General features: G+C 34.9%; 2 protein-coding genes across 2 annotated transcripts; both read right to left on the bottom strand.

Moving 5' to 3' along the window:
- Nucleotides 1-167: 167 nt before the first annotated feature.
- LOC135840247 (maltase A1-like) lies at nt 168-3,575 on the bottom strand. The gene is made up of 10 exons (XM_065356683.1): nt 3,391-3,575; nt 3,112-3,291; nt 2,821-2,984; nt 2,039-2,179; nt 1,700-1,896; nt 1,404-1,599; nt 1,088-1,316; nt 781-988; nt 534-677; nt 168-378 (listed from the first exon to the last, which is right to left on the bottom strand). The coding sequence occupies exons 1-10, from the start codon at nt 3,536-3,538 to the stop codon at nt 306-308; spliced, it is 1,680 nt and encodes a 559-aa protein (XP_065212755.1). The 5' UTR covers nt 3,539-3,575; the 3' UTR covers nt 168-305.
- A 3,555-nt stretch (nt 3,576-7,130) lies between these two features.
- Cpr73D (Cuticular protein 73D) lies at nt 7,131-13,776 on the bottom strand. Its single transcript, XM_065356233.1, has 3 exons — nt 13,402-13,776; nt 9,250-9,446; nt 7,131-9,150 (listed from the first exon to the last, which is right to left on the bottom strand). The coding sequence occupies exons 1-3, from the start codon at nt 13,429-13,431 to the stop codon at nt 7,692-7,694; spliced, it is 1,686 nt and encodes a 561-aa protein (XP_065212305.1). The 5' UTR covers nt 13,432-13,776; the 3' UTR covers nt 7,131-7,691.
- Nucleotides 13,777-15,998: the final 2,222 nt, after the last annotated feature.

The following is a 15,998-nucleotide window of genomic DNA, read 5'->3' as shown; positions in this document are numbered from 1 at the left end:
TCAAATTAATTCCACATCAGATAGGTAGGTATACCTTAGTAAATATGTTTACCTACAGATATAATATTCTCAAAAAATCTGTTCTTTTCTTTTTTCAGTCGAATCGTTTCAAAATTACTTTCAGCCTTCAGGTGCAGTCCGCTATTTAAACACTTTAATTAATGTTTATAGTTTTTTATTCTCAATAGAAAATTATAAAATGAAATTATATGTCGAATAACGTTGATGGCATGTTCACCATGATGAAATGATGGAAATGTTTCTTCTCATGATAGTTTGTATGTATTAGGAGAAATCAGGAGTAACTATGCTTCAAACACTAAACAAGATAATGGTCTCATCATAAATTCCATGGGTATTTCATTTCCTAAGACTGACCTGTAAACAAATGCATTATTCTGCATGTAAGAAAGAAGTAGGTACACATACTTGTTCGCAAGTTGTACGTAGTATATCAGATAAGTAGGTATTTTTTTAGAGGCTTATCATGTAATGCAAATATATAGGTAGGTACTTTGCACTCGAAGCCTTACCCTTTTGCATATCCAGAATTGATACTACTAGTAGCTAATACAATCCTCTTCGGCAAATTCTGGATTATTCGGCTCATGTTGAATCGAGAAGATGAAAATACACTGAAATTGGTCACCACTATAACCATACGATCTTCGTGTGATCTGTAATCATGTTTGTGCGAACATAAGTACCTCCCTACTTAAAATTTTCCGGGCTCATCGGCAAGTGGATTGAAATTAGGTAAAAAAAAATAATTTAAAGCACCTAGTCATAACATGTATAAATTCAGAATCTGAATAAGGTGAATAATATGTTTTGTAATTTCCAAACTTCAGGGTATTTGTTTTTCTCATCACTGATAAGTCTTTGAACAAGCTAAGATGGGTATTTTCTTGGTGTTGTTGAGATTCGACGTTTCTCTCGAAATAATCTGAATTAGGGGGAAGAAATGGTACGCTGTTGTTTGTAAATCCTGGATAAATGTGAACAATATCATAATTTAGTGAAATTTATTAAAGAAAATACAAGCAGCCATTGTGCAATGAAAGAAACGTATAGACCTAATACGTACCAGCATTCATCGAATCATCCCACTGCATTATTAGTCTGGCTGGATCTCTAGCGCCATGATCAGAGAAATCTTTAAATTGATCCTGCCTCACAAGGCCATTCAGCATACCTATTTCCTGCCCGTAATAACAACCCGCTGTTCCTGGTAACAGCATTGATGCAATGGTTATAATGTCCGAGTATTCAGGCGTCATTCGAGATCCTATTCTATTTACATCATGATCTTGACTCTGAAAATAAATATTTTTTGTAAATTCATCAAAATTGAGTTGCCTATTTTAATTTTTAATTTGCAATTATAATGGTGAAATAATTACCATCCAAGCTGTAACCGCGTTCTTGGGAAGCGATTCAATGTAATAGTTGGTGTACATTTCAAAAAGAAAGGGGTTAATATGTCCCTCCAAGTACTCAAAATTAAATGAGTACGGAAAGTGCATGATTGGATAATCTTTTTTTCCAAAATATTTGACAACCTCTGAATCAAGGATATGTGCTTCGGCAATAAAGATTCTGTACATGATAATATATGATCATTTTATTATGTAATTGTAGGTAAGAAGTGCGTAGGTAGTAGGTAAGTACTCACTTGAAAAACGAATTCTGAGCTTACCTTTCAATACCGCCATGTTCTTTATTATATTCATCTAAGGACAATCTTAATTCATGAAGGAATTCTAATGTCTCAGGTTGATTGACTTGATCATAATAATATACAGCATCTCTGAAATCTTTATTCTCAAAGAAATAGGGGGTCGCGTCAAATCGGAAACCAGCCACACCCTTGTCGAGCCAGAATTCAATCATTTTCTACAAACATGATTACATGTAGGTATACATAAATCTGAACTGTTTGGAGTTAAGTGGATAGGTACCTACTTAAAAACTCTTAATCTATGAACAGTACATTTGAACTTGAAATGAAATATTTGAATAGGGTAAAGATACCTACTTTTAATTCGCTCTTCAGGACTGGGTTGTTTAAATTGAAGTCTACTTGCTCAGGTAAAAATTGATGTAGGTAAAATTGTTTTCTTTTTTCATTCCATTCCCAAGCAGTGCCTGCTTCATAAGTAGGGCTGAATAAGCTGAACTGAAATGAAATCATTTTTTTAAGCACGTTCAATATGATGTAAGATATTTTAAAGTACCTATTTATTCAGTTTCTTTCTATTCTTATGAAACATTTTCATGTTGAACGAAAAGTTGATGACTTGAATTAATAATATGAGTACATATTTGCAGAGGTTTTTCGAAATAAAAGCATCTTCTACATGGAAATTACGCAATACTGGCCTAGTCCATGCAGGCATCTTTGCCTGATCTTTCAGCTGCAAGTGAAGGAAGTTGAAAGTGAGAATTTAAACCATACCTTTAGTTTGAAGAATGGATGCAAACTCAATTTTATTTTAAAGGTACAAATTTTCACACCAAATTTGAGACGGAAACTACTTCGTCAAAATCAGAAAGCCTGGCTCATCAAAAAGTAAGCAGGTAAGTATTTATGTTCAATAGGTATATCTTATGTGAAAAAAATGGCATTAAAATTTTGAAATAATTGTTTTCAGATTTTGGATTTTCCTCAAATAGGTAGGTACCCGTAGTCAATAATATCAACGTATTACGTAGGTAAAGTGCATATTTCTTAAATGCGAAACTTCTCCTTGGGAGTACTACTCAAAATTATTGAGATCGTAGAATTGTAGGGCACAATCAATAATTAAATAGACTCACCCATTTATTTGGAGGTATTTCTTGTCCGGTCTCATTATTAAAACCTTTGGAGTCCTTCCAAACATAAAAATCGGTATAAGGATCTATTCTATCAATAGACTTCTGAAACCATTCGTGTTGATCACCGCTGTGATTAATAACCATGTCCATTATCAGTTTCATATCTGAATAAAAGTCAATCGTAAATTTTTGCATTTATGTACCTCTACCTACACTTAAATTTAGTTTCCTACATTAAAAAAAAAATAATCCAAGCATCCAATTGTTTGCAATTTGTTAAATTGTACCTACCTCTTTTTTTTAATTCGCTGACGAGCTCGTCAAAATCATCCATAGTCCCGTACATTTTGTCAATTTTGTAATAATCTGTGATGTCATAACCTATATCTTTGAAGGGCGTTTCATAAATGGGGGTCAATTGAATGGTTTCAATTCCCAAACCTTCGATGTAGTCCAATTTCGATGTTATTCCTATAATATGAGTAGTATAGATATTGAATAATGCGAAAATCATAGCCTATAGGTAAATTATTAGGTGTCTCATCATTTTCAAAAAAAAAAGTCACCTACCTTTTAAATCACCTATGCCATCTCCATCACTATCTTTGAATGAAAAAGGAACTATGGCATAAATTATGGTATGTTTCCACCATTCTGTATCTAAGTCGGCACGGCACAACGAGAAAATATAACATAGAAATAAAATCGACGCTTTCATCTTAAAATTGACATTTATGGTATATTTTGTACTTATGCTGCGAACTCGTAAGAATTGTTAATTCAAACCGTCGGGTAATATTGTTGTATTTATTTGTAGAATAATCAAACTTTGAGAGCTTATCTTTTTTTTAAATATATAGTTTATAATGTAGGTACCTATCTTATACTTGATGATTCTCGGAAGGAGTGATTAAATTGCACCTACTCATGTCCGTACTTACGCAAGTTCGATGTCATGCCATAATACTTATCTAACTCAACAAGTTAATTATTGGAACTTACCTACCTATTACATCCGCTATAGGCAATATGAAAAATAATTATATTAAAAATCAAAACCGTTTGAAGTGGATCAACTACGCAGTGTTTCAAAAAATTGAAATTAATCATAATTTTGAGATAGTGTCTACCTATGCCATTATTTGCGCTAAAGGTAATGATAACGATAATTTCTGAAAATTTACAAGTGGGGTCTAGAGGAGAAGTAATTACAAATGTACAATAGGTATACCTAGAAGTCGTTAGTTGCAGATTCAAGAATATGTGTATTGTGTACCTACCCAACTTTGAACAATAGATGGCATTTGGTGACTTTGATTGAGTGCATATTATGTACTGTGATCTGACTATTCATTCAATGTGACGAACTCATTTTATTGGGCATGAATATTTATAGCTAGAGACGTTAGAAAATTTGATAGAAATTTAAAGAACGTCTCTTCTAATTTTAATCTTGGACGTTTGATTAATTTTTCCAAATTATTGCAAATTCACTAAAAAAGAAATAGGTATCCCACAAACTTTGAAATAGAAAATAATATAGAAAAATACAAAATTTCAGTCACACAAAAAAAGTGAAAACATAAAATCTACCTAGCTTTCCGGTCGCCTTGTGAAAAATTAATTATGCAACTTTATTCACACGAGCCTCGGTGGCATCACAACACGCACACGCAGTCCAGTGACTTCACTTCGTTTTACCCTTCCACTTTGGGAAAAAATAAAGAAATGATTTTATTCTCGTATATGGGTATAAATATTATTTATTCTAAAATATTTCAACGTAACAAAAACTTAATTACTTATAGGGTATTTCATATCATTACTAAAGATAGGTGTAAGATTTTTCTGATATTGTTTCGTGGAAAGTGTTATGTACATCGGTTCTTACATTCGCATTGTTTGAAATATCCGATACTCCGTTGAGCTGATCCAGGAAATCGGATAGAATATTTTCCGGACTTTTTAATTCATCGATCGCGTCTCGGGGGGAACTACCGTTGCCAAAATTATGACCTTCAATTTTCACCGATATCTGTTTAACTTCTGGTGCCGGAGGTTTTTTCGTTACGATATTTTTACTATTTTTTAAAGGCGTATTATTTTTCTGAAGTATTGGCTTATTAACTGCACTTGGTTTCAGTTGGTTTACTGTTGTTTTGACCACTGTCTGTAAATTTGAATCAGTGCCTTTCTTCTTTACACCGGAAGCAGCTTTATTAATCTGAGGAATCGTTTTATTAGCCGCTGGCGAATTCAGTACTCCTTTTTCATTGTAATGAATTTTTTGAGCCAGGCCATTTTTATCGAATATTTTCATAACTCCTTGTACCCCTTGGGGTGTTTTAACCTCTTGGACGTTGTATCCGACGTAAGAAGAATTTTTAGGCGTTGCCGATACTGTATTCAAATGTGGCTTCTCGTTTAACTCGTTGAAAATCGATTCGTCCTTTAAATCTTGTAAAATACTCGAACTATCTCTAATGTTCTCGTTGAATTGATCTTTGCCTAAATTTTCTAAATTATCTATCGTATCTCCGCCAAAGTTATTGTTATATCGTTCCAGATCAAGGTTCGAAGGTGACGGAAAAAGAGAATCTGGCGGATGATCGATCATGCTTCGGCGTCGCTCCTTCAGACTGTCGACTTTCATAGAGTTGAATATGTTTAAAAATTCATCCATCAGGTTGTTTCGTTTTTCGTCCAATAATTTTGTCAATTTCGGGGATAGTATCCATTTCGATTCGAACGGACTAGTAAATTTGTAAATGTCGCCTACCGCCCGATGAGAATTGTGATCATCTTCGAAGTTCAAAGATTTACTCTTGAAAAGAGGATTCGTTTGACTGTGATAGAGAACCCTTTTATCTAATATATATTTCGAATCGTCGTCCTTTCCTTCTTTTTTAGTCTTGGTGAATGTTTTCGATAGCATTGAATAACCGGATTCATGGTTTGAGGAGTCAAATTCTTCTGGCGCCGAAAGAGATATAGCAGCCGCGAATTCGGGTTCAGTTATTTTATTTTTACTCAGCGTTTGTTTAACGATAGGCGTAAATTTTGCACTGGGACCTGAAATTAAGGAAAATAAAGTTTTGTTTAAAAAAAACATGCTCACGATGTATTCAAAATGAATCGAATGAACGTAAACACGAATAATTTACTTCTTATGGATTTGGAAGAACTGAAAATATACTGCGCCGTGAATTCCGGATGTAAAGGTTTTTCATCCGCTAATTTCACGCACCAGACAACAAGTAATAACTTTTTCTACAAGCAAATAAACATCGTCGTATGTGAGTTACGAGAAGCAATAATTCAACGTGTAGTGTTGGTAGGTACCTACTAGATATAGGTACCTAGGTGCAGATTACGAATGACAAGAATGTAAATTGCATTATTATGGATAACGATAATTACAATAATCAAACTTTAAATAAAAATTAATTGTTTAAAATTCATCTATTTTTTTTTCAGTTGGTCAAAATTCTGAGCAGTTTTTGATTGATGAAAGTATTAGTTACACGAAGGAATGATTCTGGAGTTAGATACAAAATCATTCATTAAGTGAATGATTGAATTAGTTGAGAAATTACATACATAAATACACTTAATCATATTACAAAAATTAAAGTTTTTTAAAAATTAATTTTAAAATAATTCAAATGGTGAACGTTTAAAAAAAATCAAAAAGAAAATCCATCTCCAATTCTTAAGTAAAAAATTTGTCATTATTAAGGTGTGATATGAAACAGCATAGGTAATAAAAATCGTACTTACCATCATTATTATCTAACTATTATATCACTCCGCATTACCAAATGATCACCGACTAAAGCAATTAATCAATATGGATTTAATTACATCCTAAATATCATTTGTTACGGTAATGAAAACAATCAGTGAGAAAAATGACTGCTTAGATTTCATTCAAATTCTTCTGCCGATGGCACAGAGAGGATGATATCATTCAAGCGTAATATAATGAACAGAGAAAACTTGGAGAGAAATTATCCAGTTCAAGGTGTAATTACATTTATATACTTGCTCAAATAATTTTTTTCAATTGAAAATATACTCTATGCAAATTTTCGTACTTCGAGTAGCCTGCCTAGTACCTATACCTACTTTATTTTATGCTCCTTAATAATAGTGCATTTTATGACCTTACACGAAATTATACCATTGTCTTTATGGATGACGATGATGTCTTCTTTTTTTCTTTTCTTATAATAGAACGGTGATAGCGGACTTTACTAGTAGGTACCTAACTAAATACAATGTAAACCTATAATTCAAAATCAGAAAAGGACACTCGTGAAATAAATTTATTACAAAAAAATTCAAATAAGTAGGTAAGCATATAATAGGTACTAATGACGCACTCTTAAAATTTACAAAATAATAAAATGGATTGTACGTTGAAAAAACGTTTAGCTCTGTTCGTATGGTCTACACTTTATCATGACAGTATTTCTTCCTAGGAAGATTGAAATTTTAGTTGATAATGCTCAAAGTCGGTAAAAAAAATTAAAGAAGAAAAATGGTAAATCCTTCAAAGAAATTTAGACACTCCTGAATAAATTTTTAAATTTTTGTTCTGAGTAAATATCTCATGTAATAAAATTATTGTTCATTTTCCCGATCATTTTTTACAATGCACTAGGTATTTTTAAAATCTATTTGTGGCTTTCCAAATTTGCAAATTTATCGTAAAAAATCATTCAAGTTGTCACTTAATTAATCTTATAGGTATTTTAAAAATAAGTCTAATATTAAATCATTCCCCATACTCATTCAGAGAATTTTAAAATCGATACAAAATAGACTAGTTGATGAGAAAAAAAGGCACATTTCATAAAAAAAAACCATCACCTGCTACGATGTTGTTCTTCGAATAAATGTCTCTGCAGAGCTTCATCAGGAGGGGGAATTTTCGACCCATATGGCAAAATATCTAAAGACTGTACATGAGCTCTGACAGCAAAACCCGGAGGTAAACCTAGGAAATTCTTACTCGATCCGGAATACCTATTGTCATTGGCTGAAGAATAGTCTCGTGTTGGTTCTTCATTAAAAGCTTTATCTGGTTTGGGATAAATGTAAGCATTCGATGGCTTTCTAACTGGTCCATATCCACTCGATCCGGAAAATGGTCTACTGCCATAACCGCCATCGTTTCCTGAACTGTCATAGCCTCCGCCGCCGCCTCCTCCATCCCCACCACCGCTTGGTTTATTATCGCCAAACAAATCATCCTGGAATGGTTTGAGGTTCTGTGAACCGTAAGAAGGTTGGTAAGAATTACTACCCCCGGAGTTGTAATAATCGTCGGTTGGTTTCGGTGGTTTGTAGCTTTGATAATATGGTTTTTGAGGTTGTTGACCTCCGTAAGAGTAATTTGGTTTTTCGGTAGGTAAATCTGGTGCGAAAGTGGAGGTGGAAAAAGGATTCAAATTCGGTTTATCGTTCGGGCCTAAAAAATCGTTGGAATTTCCGAATAAATTCGAACCACCGTCGTCCGGTTTCGACGAATCGAAGTTATTGGCCGGAGGTTCAAATAAATCCGAACCAAACGATGGCGGCACTGTTGACGATGGTAATGTGTTGATATTAGGTAAGACGTTATCGTTTAATGTCGGGTTAATGAATTCTGGACTGGTATATGGGTAAACGGACGAATAAATTGGTCCAGCTCCTTTCCTTATTACTTTGTAACCTATATTTGGTCCGGCGATGTATTGCACTGTTCGTTGAACCCCTTTATCGTCGATATACGTATACGAGCCTCTGACTCGGTTGGCCGAATCGCTTACTTCGGTACGTTGCTGATCCGGTCCAGAAGAAGTGAATTTATAACCTCCGTCGTTACTTCGAACAATAGCGATGTGTCCTCTGGGAGGGGACCCAGGTTTATTGGGACCTTGATAGAAGATACCGCCAAAAGGATCGGAATCGGGAAACGGCGTTTTTACGTGAAATCCTACCTTGGAGCCGGCTTCATACTGGACATCGTGTCTTTTACCGACATCGTCGACGAAAGAGAATGCACCGTTTACGGTTCCTTTCGAATCGGCGGCTTCACCTCTCGTATAAGTCGGTGTTTTGAAATTAAATTTGTAACTAGGGTCTTCGTTCGGATCGAAGTACGTGTCGTAGGATGGTTGATAATTCGGCGAATTTGGAGGCACCGGAGGATTATACGGGATTTTTGTTTGGGATAAGTCCATTTGACGAGCTATGTCTGGACCTCGAGCACGGAAACCTCGGTCACCTGCCGTATATGTGGTTTGGGTTATACGACGACTGGTTGGATCTCTGAAACCGTATCTGAAATTCGCAAACGGGACGAATTGTAATTTTTTCATTTGAGGCGGAACGAGAGGTGAGAGAAGGAGGTGGAAAATGATTGATTTTTTTTCTATTTACCTGCCAGAAACAGTATTATCTCTGGAACCAGCAGCCGTGTGGTAATGTGCTCCAGTGTCTAAATTTTTGTACCCAAAACGGTAACTTCCATCTTGACCTCTATCGATGAAATTTTCGTCCGGCCCTTCTAATGGTACTATTTCTGTGGTTTGTTGGGAAAGTACATAACCGAAGTACAACAGCAGAACCACGCCATGCTACATAAAGTAAAGTTCATAAGTAGACACGGTTAAAAATTAAATATCACCTACCTACAGTAAGTATAAAGTACGTATATGTAGGTATCCACATTTCGAAAGTGTCTAAAAATATTGAATATATAATTGTTTTGCCCATTTTTCGAACTAGAATAAACCTTGTGTAGGTGTAGGTACCTAGGGTAAGTGCAGGTAATATGGGGTACATAAGTTCAAACTCTTCCTGAATGGAGAGAAATTGATGAAAAATGAAAATTTTTGCGACATTCGAAAATTCAAACATTTACCCATCTGTGATAAAAATTGTGGCCACTAAAAATCATTTTTACTATTTTTAATTTTTTTTTTGAAAAAAAAGTTCAAAATCGACATTTTTGAAAAAGTGCAGATAATATTATGGGGTACCAATAAAAACTACAATGAAATGACCTTTGAAAAGCCAAACAAAAATGTGTTCCAATTTTTACATTTATTTCACGCACAAACCATGGTTTCCCATGATTTTTTTCATAATTTTTTGATTTTTCGAAAAAATGGTTGAAAATTCACCAAAAAATTTGTTAGTGTTTTGGTTCAGAATATGTCAAAAATCTGCAAAAAAACAAGGTACCCCATATTACCAGCATGTGAAAATTTTAACGCCAAAAATGTTCTATTTTTTTTTCAATTCAGAAAAACGACTCACTGAAAAAGTAAAGTATGAAATAGATAGTAAAATCATGGCTCTTTTCGACACTCTACTTGAAATTTCAAAAAAATATGTATTTTTCGCGAAAACGTTCAAAAAACTTGACGTATCTGTTTAGGGGTTGCATGAAAAAGTCACCACCGACGAATAAAAAAGAGTACACGTGACCAATCGCCTCCGGGTCTGATCAGATCATCTTAGAATCATTCAAAAACACTCCTTAAATTTTTTCCTGTTGGATAGCACCCACAGAATACGAAAAAAGCGGGTACCTCGTATTACTAGCAACCCCATATTACCTACTTTTACCCTACATAATATAGACTTGAAATCAATACGGAAATATTTCACCCCTGTGGCTCAACCCTTGATGCTCCCCAATTGCGTTCTAAATGAGACATGGGTTTGAAAAATATCACAAAAGATGGTGTTGCCTCGGTTACCTATTCAATGGCATTTTTTGAATTTTAGAGCATTTTAAAAATTCAAATAAAAAAAGTTTAAAAAATTTGTACGAACTGACGATGATTTATACTAGGTAGGTTCCCTGTTTTTAAGATCTCGAATCGAATTATGGTGACCGAATGAAATTCAATACATACAAAATCACATTTTTTGGCGACCCTATATCGATTAATTTTGGCATCTTGTATAAATATTCAAAATAGGTACATTCAAATGTTGATTTAAATTCACATTATTTTCCCTAACGAATATTTCAAAAATTAAAAATTCGTAATTGCCAAACGTGTTATTCTACAGGGCTGAAATTTATAGTTTAGGTAAATCCTATTTTCGATCACTCAATTTGAAAAAAAAAAACGAAAAAAAATTAATGCATGAAAATTTTAAATTTCTGTGGTTAAATTTCTCCAAATGACTCTTTCATCAAAAAAAAATTGCCGGACCCTCCTATAAGGACGAGAATACAGCCCTAATTCCCAGGGTGAGTAGATACTATTTCACCTTATAAGGCTAGTCAATAATTTCTCTTTTTCAAGTTTGAAATAAATAGAAAGCAGCAACTCGAGAGGACAGCGAAAAAAATGCAAATACTATTTTTACAAGTCACAAATGTAATGTGTATATAGGTAAATAATGAGCCACCCTGTAGGGACTTTATATCAAAGATTTTTCGTTTTTTCTAACGCACATTACTCAAAATTTAATTCCTTTTTTTTGAAAATATGACCTTGATGGTTTAAACACAGCAAACAATACTTAAGCTAACTACCTACCTACCTACCTACAAAAAACGTGTTTTTTTACATTTTTTTATACCGATTTTCATTTTTGAGTTCAGTATTACTAAATTTTCAACAAAATTTCGCGGACGGTCTCCTTCCCATTTCTTTTTGCGAATTTTTGAATCTTTCAACTCCTCCAAAAACCTTCTAAATATGGGAATTTTTTTCCACATAGGTATAAACCAATCTACCTAGTGACTATTTTCTCTAAAAATTTTTAAATTTTTGGACTTCCCTCTCCAGAGAGAGAAAATATTGCATTTTGAGCACATTCAGGGCCACATTACTCGTGGTTAGGGTGAGCAGGGTGAGCAGGGTGGGGAATCAACCCAAAATGTTTTTGAGCTGGTTTTTTGTCGAGTTTCGTCAAATTTGTAGAGAGTGTGGATTTCTTTATCTTATCCGTTAGAAGCTCTTTGCTGTGAAAAGTTGTAGTAGACTAATAAGGGAACCCCTCGAACTAACACTCTCCGATTTTAATGAAACTCGACTAGATCAAAAGTCAAAAAGAAGGTGTCCCAAAACCCCAGTAACCAAGATTTCATGCGCTAATAACACTAGGCAACAATTTTTGACTTTTTTCGTGTGTTCGGGTTGAAAATGGGCTTAATCGATAGTTTAGACCCTAAAACAAAAAACAGAGTGGGATTTTTCAATTTGAATTGTTTTTGTGGTCAGGAGAGATGATCAAAGTTTCAAAAATGGCCGTTTTTGCCCTATTTCACGAGTTTCTGGCGACACCAGTATTGTTTTTCGAAAAAAACCAAGGTCATATTCGGATTCTACGCACTTTTTTAAGTAAACATCTTTCCCGGATTTTCGATTTTCGAAGTTTCAAGCGCATACGGAAGATTTTCGTTTAAAACACGAGATTTTTACTGCACGAGAGCCTCGCCCGCGCGAACACGGTTCCGCGCCACGATTACATCGTGGAGTAACGCCAGCGTCGCGCGCTCCGAGTTTTAAAATATGTTACAAACAAAAATCGTCCGTATGCGCTTGAAACTTCGAAAATCGAAAATCCGGGAAAGATGTTTACCTAAAAAAGTGCGTAGAATCCGAATATGACCTTGGTTTTTTTCGAAAAACAATACTGGTGTCGCCAGAAACTCGTGAAATAGGGCAAAAACGGCCATTTTTGAAACTTTGATCATCTCTCCTGACCACAAAAACAATTCAAATTGAAAAATCCCACTCTGTTTTTTGTTTTAGGGTCTAAACTATCGATTAAGCCCATTTTCAACCCGAACACAAGCATGCCGTTGCCTAGTGTAATTCATTTTTGAATTATTAGAAATTCGCAAAATTTCAAAAAGCTAATGTTGATAGCTGAATTTTCAACTTTTTTATAAAACAGATTTTTGAAGTCTGGATGTGCAACTATGAAAGTGAAAAATTAAAGAATCAAAAATGGGAACGTTGAAAAATAATCTCACATTGATTATCTACCTATTGATTTTTTAATAACTGATAGTGAAAGTTGATGTGAAAAATCAACCTAAAATGCACCCTTGATTTGCGCCCACCTTGTTCTTTTTTTCAAACGAAACAAACGAATGCGAATAATTAGGTACTTTATTTCAACTTCTGTGTATACCCCTCCCCTCTCGTTCTTTTCTATCCTAGAAAAGGACACCGCTTGAGTAATGGATTTTCCAGCAAGTTTGCAATTTTCACCAAGAATTTCAAATTACTTTGAAAGAACCAAAAATGAACTTCAGCACTTAAAATTTTGGTCATTCTAGACCACTTCCACAAAATTCAGGAGTGTCAGTTTGAAAGTGAATTTTTTGATTGCTGTATCTATCTACTATGTACGTACATAAGTACCTAATCCTTACATGTACCTACTATTTGTTGTGGTTTCCACGGCTTGTACATATAATACCTTTGCAGAACACGAGGGCGTTTCCTGAACTAATCTTCAATTGAACGGGACAGGAGTTTTCGATCGAAATCAGAGACTTTTTACAAAATACATTTTTACGGGTAATTGATTTATTGAAATGACATGACCAACCTGAAGAAACTGTACCGGTGTAATTTCCATCCTCGATATCGTACGAAAAACAACCGATCTCCCGATGAATATATCAGATAACCAAAAAATACGGCACTTCACCAACACATAACTTTAAGCGGCTTAAAATCACTTGAATATATGAAACTCCAACTGCACTTATGCGGTATCATCGATACTAATGAATGTCCGACATTTTCTGTAGGTAGTAAAGTTTTACCTAGTTTTTTCCTCTTTTCGGACGTCCGGCAAACCAAGAAATCCCACCCGAGTTCGGTTTATTTACTTTTTTTCTTCTTCTGCAAGAAATAATACACTATTCATTTCTTTGTTTATACCACTAATATAGGTAGCGGAAAACAATGAAAACAGAAGGACTTGAGCGCCGAGCGTTAAGATCTTCTTTATCGATAATGTTCCCAGTTCCGGACCCCATAACCTTGTCGGCGTTCTTACAAGTTGGATACCCGTACATACTTGCGGTAGGTTAAATTTTTTTCAATCAAAAAGTTAGTTAATCTTTTGCATTGAGAATGAGTGTTTAAGAATTATTCAACTGACACTCGTCCACGTACCAGCTCAAATGATAGGTATAGGTTGGTATAGTGTTGAAAGGAAAGTAAACAGGTCAAGCGAATAATTATGCAGTAGTCTGTATGGTTTTTGAATCGAATCTGCAAGGTTGGCTATCGGTTGTACACGCTTTTGGAAGATTTTTGGGATCGATTGTCAGATAACATTCTGTGTTAAGTATTTTCCTCTTCTGGTATTCCGAATTGTTCCATCAGGGTTGTACGTAGAATAAAGACCTTAACGTTTGCAGTTTGGTAGTCTAGGAGTGCTTATGGTTATGGTTGTTGGATTTTGTGGACGTTATAACTTTTCCCCTAAAAGTTTACTAGAAATTAGGTAGTTGAGTAGGTAGGTACATGTATCTATACTCGTGCTACCACATACCCGACATGACATCAACGTTATATGTAAGTAGGTACCTATTAGATTTCAAAATTTGTTCTTTAAGAACGAGTTGTGCTTGCGCTTCAGCAAACTATCCTTGACTTTAACAAATTACAGTACCACGAGTACATCTTATTTTGTAATTTATAAACTATCATCGTTGTCCGTTAATTAGGTCTGTTTCCTGTACACGAAGGTGAACTTTTTCGCATTTGGTTCGAAGTATAGTTTTAGAGTTTTAGTCGACGTAAAGGTTAATGCGTATTCATTGTGAATTATTTTATTTGGCCAGAAATCTTACGATGTCCAATTCGAAATATATATGTACCTACCTACCTACCTACTTGTTTTACATTTACATTGCAACATTGGGTGTACGTAGTAAGGGGCATCTGAACAAATTCACGGGTATCTAGACCTACTCGATATACAAAGTTTGGTAAATCGAAATTTGTAAGGGAAAAGGAATGCGAGTGCAATGTGTAATTTGAATGCATTTGCTCAGTAGTCAGGAGTTGTAAAAGGTGTGATCCGGTAGTGCACATGTTATGGAGTGTTTACTCGTATACTGAAATTTTATGATTTTTTTTTTCAAATGGATACCTATTATTTCGGTTTGAAGCAACAAAAGTCAGTCACAATGGTTTTGAAGTTTTGATTTTTTGCCGGGTGGGGGGGGGGGGTGGGGACTAATGTGCACCATGGAGTGGATCGCAGGAAAAAATGCTGGAGGATTTTGATCAAATTCTGTAGAGAGAAGCCTTCATTTTGAGTTACAAATCGACCAGAAAAAATTTCAGCGGTGAAGGTATCCCTAAAGGGGAGACTTAAGCCTTCAAGTAGAGGACTTTTTCGAAAAAAAATCGGGGGTTTTTCGCTCTAGGCATCATCCAGCGTGTTTTGAGAAAAATTATGGTTTAACAATTTGCAAATCACTCATTTTTTCATAGTTTCGAATTTTGAAAATATATCTATCTCGAATATTACGCGTTCATCGTTGATGCCAAAAGATCAAAAAATACCATTTCTAAAATTAAGGAGATATTTTGGAATTCATGTGACAACAGATAACACTTATGACATTTTTTTGAGCTTTTGAACTTGGCAATAGTGGCCGAAAATCGGTACCAATGCATTTTAAAATGTACCGCGTTCTAGAAATGTTATGTTTCGATGCTTCGACTCAATTTACACGCAATATCCAATTCGTGTGACACATGAAATAGTATATTTCCGATACCGCTGAACACGAATATAGCCATAGTTTTTTAAATCGACCTCACCTATGGCCCCCCGAACCTCCCCCAATTGGTAAAAGTCAAAAAAAATTGTTGAGGCCGTGGATGGAGTACAATCAAAAATCTAATGTCATATTTGTGTTCAGCGTCACCAAAAACATACTATGTATTCCATTTGTCGCCTGAACAAAACACTTTTTTGAACATTTACCCCCTTTGGGGAGGTGCTGGGGGCCATGGGTGAGGTCCTATCAAAAATCTGACGTCATAATCGTGTTCAGCGTCACCAAAAACACACAATTCGATATATCACATGCCCCAGATTTTCTTTCGAAAGTTTCACCCAAAATGGTGGGTGGTGGTGCTCTCCCTCTATTGAGAGATCCCATCACGAAACATGAA

This window comes from Planococcus citri, chromosome 3, assembly GCF_950023065.1.
Source record: "Planococcus citri chromosome 3, ihPlaCitr1.1, whole genome shotgun sequence".
In the NCBI taxonomy this organism is placed as follows: domain Eukaryota; kingdom Metazoa; phylum Arthropoda; class Insecta; order Hemiptera; family Pseudococcidae; genus Planococcus; species Planococcus citri.
Note: the sequence above shows the minus strand (reverse complement) of the source record. Positions and strands in the feature narration are given on the sequence as shown.

Excerpts from the sequence above, each read along its gene's own strand:
- LOC135840247 (XM_065356683.1), bottom strand. The coding sequence starts at position 3,538 with ATGAAAGCGTCGATTTTATTTCTATGTTATATTTTCTCGTTGTGCCGT. Across the intron at positions 1,897-2,038 it reads TCCTGAAGAGCGAATTAAAA|AAAATGATTGAATTCTGGCT; the intron begins GTAGGTATCTTT and ends TCATGTTTGTAG. Across the intron at positions 1,600-1,699 it reads GAACATGGCGGTATTGAAAG|AATCTTTATTGCCGAAGCAC; the intron begins GTAAGCTCAGAA and ends TATCATGTACAG.
- Cpr73D (XM_065356233.1), bottom strand. The coding sequence starts at position 13,431 with ATGGAAATTACACCGGTACAGTTTCTTCAG. Across the intron at positions 9,447-13,401 it reads CACCGGTACAGTTTCTTCAG|CATGGCGTGGTTCTGCTGTT; the intron begins GTTGGTCATGTC and ends TACTTTATGTAG. Across the intron at positions 9,151-9,249 it reads GATAATACTGTTTCTGGCAG|ATACGGTTTCAGAGATCCAA; the intron begins GTAAATAGAAAA and ends TGCGAATTTCAG.